The sequence below is a fragment of the Talpa occidentalis genome, unplaced genomic scaffold (assembly GCF_014898055.3).
Source record: "Talpa occidentalis isolate TD23 unplaced genomic scaffold, MPIMG_talOcc4v2.1 talOcc4.2, whole genome shotgun sequence".
Lineage (NCBI taxonomy): Eukaryota > Metazoa > Chordata > Mammalia > Eulipotyphla > Talpidae > Talpa > Talpa occidentalis.
This window is the reverse complement of record NW_023602073.1, coordinates 31,335,726-31,342,317: the sequence shown is the minus strand read 5'-3', so window position 1 is coordinate 31,342,317 and position 6,592 is coordinate 31,335,726. Positions and strand designations below refer to the sequence as shown.

Genomic DNA, 6,592 nt, shown 5'->3' with positions numbered 1-6,592 from the left:
CAAGTCACCTTTGACCAGTGACAGTCCACACTGACTGACAGTGGCCCCGGACTCCTCACGGAGCCGAGCCCCCCGGGAGAGGACACCCTCTTACCTCCTGCTCAGCAGGCAGCCCGGGGGGCAGGGGCAGGCAGTGTCCAGGTGGGGTGTCATTTAGGGGCTCAGGGTCAGGGGGCTGGGGTGCCGCTCCCAGGGGTCCCGGGGAACCTGCGTGGTCGCAGAGATTGTGTCGTGTCTCAGCCAACGAGGGAACGTCCATCCTTCCCACTGTCCTGGCTGCACAGCGTCCAGCCCCGGGTGCCCACCTGTGAGTCTCAGAAAGCAGACTCAGGTGCTCTGTCACCCCGGACGCCCTGGGGGGAGACAGCGGGACAGTGAGCGGGAGGGATGGAAAGGATCAGTTTGCAACAGTGAGATGCCGCAGGAAATGACGTGACAGGATTAAGTCAGGATACTCAGATTATATCCAATAATAAAATCAAAAAGAAGCATCAGGAATGCAGGAGACTTTATGCAGCATGAGCCAGCATCTGTGACTGTTCGGCACGTTCAGGTCCTGCAGGTGTGAGTCAGGTGGACGCACTCAGGAGCAGGGACGGTTTCAGCCTGAATAAAAATTGCGAGAGGCTGCTTGCTGGATTGGTTCAAGGAAAAACTATAAAATACATCAACAGGAATCTGACCACATAATGACATCATATCCCAAGGGGATGGGGACTGTGATCTCATATTTATTTTTTAAGATTTATTTATTTATACAAGAACTGGGGTATAGTCAGAGGCATGGATGGGTGAGAGAATTCACCAGAAACAGAGTGGGGAGCAGAACAGACAGACTGAAGACACTGCTGAGGGTATCAGTGGGCGAGGCAGTAGAGGTCTGCTGCACCATGTGGGTTTCTCACTGGCGGGCCGGGAATCAAACCTGCACTGCAGAGGCTGCGCACAGCTTCACAGCGTGGCGCTCAACCCGCTGCGCCACCAGGGAGGCCTTGTGCTCTCATGCTATCATGAAATGAATATTACTGTGAGTGATTTTCTAACTCAGGTTTCATTCTGAAATTTGAATGGACAAGTCATGTCTTGTGATTAACTACATTTTATTATCATAAATAGTTTCATGGACAAAATGTGCTCATCAGTCAGGAGAGTTTGGAGACACAGTGACCTGCTCCCAGAGAGGAAGAACGTCACCCCCAGCTCACGTTCTCAGTGCTAGGGAACAATGTGAGAACCTCCAGCGTGCAGTGCAGATGTAGGATTATAAAAAAAAAAATAGCAAATATTGTCAAGCTTTAGTTTGCATAATGTTTTTCATAATAAAAATTAAGATAGTTCCTAAGTGGAAGAAAATTGAACTAAAGTGCAATCTACACAAAAATTGAGAAGACCTGGTAGAGGATGAAGATACTATCTGGAAAACTAAGGAAACTAGAAGTAAATGCAACAATTAAAAATTATAAATTTTTAAGTAGAAATGTAGCTCTTCAAAGATAATTCATATAACTACTTTTGAAAACACCACATCGAGGGAGTGCCGTCACATTGGCATCAAAACAGGCATCATAGAAATTAATATTCCCTCAATTCCAGTTTTCAGTCATAGATTCCTACTAACCAAGGAAGCTTCCATCCTTCCACCTCTGGCAGAGTCAAGTGTGGTTTCCCTTGTCCTTTGAGCAGAAACAGGAAGTTCTCCTAGAGGAAGACGCCCCGTGAGGAATCGTGAAGGATGGGGGGCCTCACTCTCTGTCTCCCCTGCCATCAACGAGGACAAGGCCCTTGGTGGAGACATACACAGGCTGTGGGAACCGAGCCCCAGGACTGGGGTCCCCTGACCATGTGGTCCTGAGGACAGTACCCTTTACCACTGCTTCATGTTATGTAAATGTTGGTGAATGTAAGTTCTAGAACAGTCTTTCTATACCAAATACGAGTTTTTAACCATGAGCTGGATTCAGTTTATGAACATCACACAGGGAGGGCTTGGAGGAAGGATTATAGTAATTTAGGAAACAGGAGTATAGTGAGGATTATGAGAATATGAATTTGTGACAAGGGAATAATCCTAATGCAAGAAATCAATGTTTATAAATGATGACATGCAAGAGTTAAGGGGGGAAAGCTGAATTAATGAGGGGCTATAAATTTAGATTGTGGTATCTCACATCTTGGAGTATTGGCCTTCCATCAGTCTCCCCACAGCCGTCTTCAAGGTTTGGTTCCTCAGACTGTATATGACGGGATTAAAGTTGGGGGGCACCACTGTGTAGAACATAGAAATGACCAGGTCAGACACGGACGGGGTCCCTGAGGTCGGCTTCAGATAAGCAAAGCATCCAGTGGAGAGAAACAGCACCACAACCAGCAGGTGGGGAAGGCACGTGGAGTAAACTTTGGCCTTACCTTCTGTGGATGGGATCTTCCTGACAGCAGAGAAGATGTGGACATAGGAAATGATGATGAAAATGAAACAGAAGATAATCAACACCACAGTAATGAGAATGGGGACAAGTTTGTTCATAAATTTTCCTGAGCAGGAAATAGCCAACAACTGGGGGATGTCACAGAAGAACTGGTGGACCACGTTGGACCCGCAGTAGGACAAGGAGAAGGTTCCAGCTGTGTTCATCACAGCATAGAGGCCCCCACACAGCCAGGACACAGCTGTCAGCTGCACACACCTGACCCTGCTCATGATGACGTCATAGTGCAGAGGGTGGCAGATGGCAGCATAGCGGTCAAGGCTCATCACCGTGAGGAGGTTCATCTCTCCACCTGCTGAAAGAATCAGCATAAAGACCTGGACGACACAGCCCGGGAAGGAGATGGAGCTGCTGTGCCTCAGAGAGTTGGCAATGGACTTGGGGACCGTGGTTGTGATGAGGCAGAGGTCTGTGAAGGACAGACTCCTCAGGAAGAAGTACATGGGGGTGTGGAGGTGCCGGTCCAGGGTGGTGATGAGGACAATGAGCCCGTTCCCCAGCAGGGCACAGAGGTAGACCAGGGAGAAGAGCAGCGGGTGCAAGAAGCCCATGGTCCCCTGGGTGGGGAACCCCAGGAGGACGAATTCTGTCATGGCCGTGAGATTGGTCACCCCTGGGGCCATCATCTGTATAGAAGAGGAAAGAGCAGCAAAATCTTAATTCTTCCAATATTGAAAACAGAATGGGTTATCAATACAAGATAATAACTGAATGTATTTCTACATAATTATTCCTTCCAGTTCTATGGACACTAATATCATCTATGTATGCTGTTTTTTCCAACCCATTTATTACACCTCATGTGAATATGTCATTATTACACTCTCCACATAAGTCCTGAAAGCTGGTGAAAACTGAAAATTTCAACGGTCCCCTACAACACTTGAACAAATTAGAATCTCATACCTGTCAAAAAAGTCAATCGACAAAGCTCCCCCCAAACCCACCCCAGGCCCGCGGCTCCCAACTCCTGCCCAGGCCCCAGCATCTCCGCCCAGCACACCTCCCAGAGGTTGTCCAGGGCACAGCCCCAGAGGACACATGACCATGCCCAGCACCCCGCACCCTAGAGAGCCTGTCCCTGCTCCTCCAGCACAGCCCTGGTCTGGGGAGGCCCCACAGTGACAGGTGTGCAGGGAGATGAGGTGTGCGGGTCCCTGTTTTCCTGCTCCCCAGCACCCGACACTGTCCTGGAACTGAATTATCTGGGCTCAGCGTTCCCGTGCGGCATGTACTGACGCCTCCTCTGTCAGATCTCCTGCCCCTGTGGCCTCACTCCTGATTCCTGGTCCATCCCCTCATCCCCTCATCACCCTGCCCCTGACTCCCCACATCTGAGGACTCAGAGACCATGTTTCCCACAAGAGTCTCCTCCTGGGTCACACCCACAAATCCCTCCTGTAGGATAGGCTTGTCCACTCCCGGGTCCCTCCCCAGCCCCTCTGTCCCCCTCAGACTCATGCACATCTGTGCAGGGAGGAGGCCGCTCCGGAGCTGAGCCGGACGGTCTGTGCGTGTGGCTGTCCCTGCTGGTCCCAGGGCCCTGGGTCCCCCAGGTGCAGGTTAGTTCCTCACCCCAGGCCCATGCGTGAGTGGGGACGTCTGGACACGGGGTAGCCCTGCCTGCTCTCCTCCCCCAATGTCATCCTCTCCTCCCTCTGTGGGGTGACAGAGGCCCAGGCCCTGGTGAGGCAGGGGAATGTGGGGAATACATTCATGGAAATACAGCGGTGGACAAAAATTAAAATAATTTAGTAGAACCTAGAGGATAAATGAAAATACCAGGTGGTCATAGATGGAGACATCTCTTGAGTGATTTAGAATAATATTTGTAATGATGAAATAATTTTTCCGGGCAAGATTTTTAAGGTCACATAGTAATATGAAACAATTGCAACACGTTGGTTGAAATCTTCCCAGTAATATAATAAAATCAAGGAAATAAATCAGGATATAAAGTGGTCCAAGATGTCGACATCTTTCGAGTGATATGAAACATACATTTATTGATGACAGAAGCTCTGACATTTTCTCTTCCTGTGCAGTATCAGTGACCACTCCTGAGTGGGGGTTTGGGGAAAAACCCAAGTCCATGTCCGTGAAGAGACCTGAGTCCACACCCAACTTCTCTTAGTGCCGGAGCCATGAAATGATCAAAGATGTTGCTGTTACATTTGCAGAATTTATATTTGACTCTTAGGTCTGTCTTAATATGTAGGCAAAAGGCACAACATTCTGACAATAAGTATCATATTAACTTTCCCCTGGAATTTCTTCATCACAATGTAATTCCATTAACTGCTGTGCTTTTATGTAGTGCCCAAAACAACTCAGGGTGCTGAATGCTCAAATGCCAGTTATGAAGCATTAATTGTCACAAACAACAAAACCTTCTAATATATAAAGGTACTACAGGTCAATCTTTTGAACACTTAAAGTCAAGGAGAGTATATTTCCTCTCGTTGAGACTCATGTAGCATGATAAGGCAGTGGGGCACTGAGAAACTTGTGCACATTCAGAATTTATTCGTTTTCATGATTTACAAAATGAATATTTTAATTAATGTACTTTCTCACATCTAAAATGAAGCTTGAATTCTAACAACTTTCAAGTTAGAGTGATTTCCATTCTGAAAACAGTTTAAGAACAGAATACCTGCAAATTGTGGGGGAAAGTTCCCGCTGCTGTGTCCATCTGTGTCCTGAGGTTGTCTCCATGGCGTGGACAGAGGGAGTCCTGGCCTCTCACTCCATGGTTGGGGCTCCTGGGGACGCCTCTGAGCACTCACAGGATGTTCCACCCCGTTCTGCACCGCCTCATGGACAGAGCAGGGCCTCAGGGCTGGGCTATTTGAGCTCTGGAGCTGGTGTCCGTGTGTTGGACACTGTCCAAATTCCAGCCCTCAGGGACCTTCCTCCAGAGGGAAAGTGTGTGTTTACTTGACTGTGTTAATTGGAGCGTCCTGGAGTGCATCTCAGCGAGTAATTATCACACTCGGTGTGTAGATGTGATTTTGTGTCTGGCTCACACCTCTATGGAAGTGAATAGACAAATCCTCATTTCCAGGTTCCATTCCCCACCTGTCATGTCCACTGTGGTGGGCACCATCAGTCATAACAGCGCCCTGAGTCCCTGTCTAGACAGCTGGACAGTCGCCCGTCACCCACCGTGTGCCCTTCAAGGAGAGGCCCTGGGCGTGAGGGGGATGCGATGCGGGAAGGCCTGAGGCGGGAGGGAAGGGACAAGGAGAGAGGAAGGAGGGATCCAAGGGAGGGGAGTGGGCCGAAAGACAATGGACGTCCAGCAGAAGTGAGTGACCAGGGTGTCACCAGCCCTTCGGGAAGAGAAACTTCACTCGTCTCTGAAATTGTGTATCCTGCAGTTCTTTTCCACCACAGCACCTGTCACTGCACTTACATTAGAATTGTCCTTTTGTTGGGATAATTTGCTTTTAATCTTTAGGAAATTTAATGTTTAGGAAATGACACCTGCTCATGGTGTCATATACTTAGGTTTGCTGCAAGATGATGGTGACGTCACACACGGAAACAGGCATTTACCTCTTTGAGTTTACTTTTCTATAGGGTGTGGGGCAGGACCTGGCTTCACTCTGCTGCGTGTGTCTGTCTGCTTTTCCCAGCACCATCCCCCCACTTTCCCTGCTCCAGTGCCTGCCCTGGCTCCTCTTTCATAGAGTCACTGTCCATCCTGATGAGGGTGGGTTCCTGGGCCCTTGTTATATTCCAGGGGTCTGTGTCTGTTTTTGCCCCAGAACCATGCTGCTTTAACTATTAGAGCTTTATTATACAGTTTGAAGTCTGAAAGTGTGCTTCCTCCTTTCTTACTTTTTTGTCAAGACTGTTTCGGCTGTTTGCGGTCTTTTTAGTTCCATATGCTTTTCTGTAATGTTTGCTTCGTATGTTTGAAAATGCCATTGAAATTTTCATTTGGATTGCATGCATCTGTAAATTGCTTTGAGTCTGATGGATATTTTGTAATCCTGATTCTTCCTGTCCATGAGGAGGGCATATCTTTCACTTTTTGTGTTTCCTATTTATTCTAAGAATGTCTTACAATTTTCTGTGTATCTTTACTTCCTGTTTTA

At 48.1% G+C, this 6,592-nt stretch overlaps 1 protein-coding gene across 1 annotated transcript; it reads right to left on the bottom strand.

Annotated features, from left to right (window-relative positions):
* Positions 1 to 542: 542 nt before the first annotated feature.
* Positions 543 to 2,644, bottom strand: LOC129146325 (olfactory receptor 14A16-like). The gene is made up of 3 exons (XM_054698199.1): positions 2,407 to 2,644; positions 2,169 to 2,265; positions 543 to 606 (listed from the first exon to the last, which is right to left on the bottom strand). The coding sequence occupies exons 1-3, from the start codon at positions 2,630 to 2,632 to the stop codon at positions 570 to 572; spliced, it is 360 nt and encodes a 119-aa protein (XP_054554174.1). The 5' UTR covers positions 2,633 to 2,644; the 3' UTR covers positions 543 to 569.
* Between the last annotated feature and the right edge of the window lie 3,948 nt (positions 2,645 to 6,592).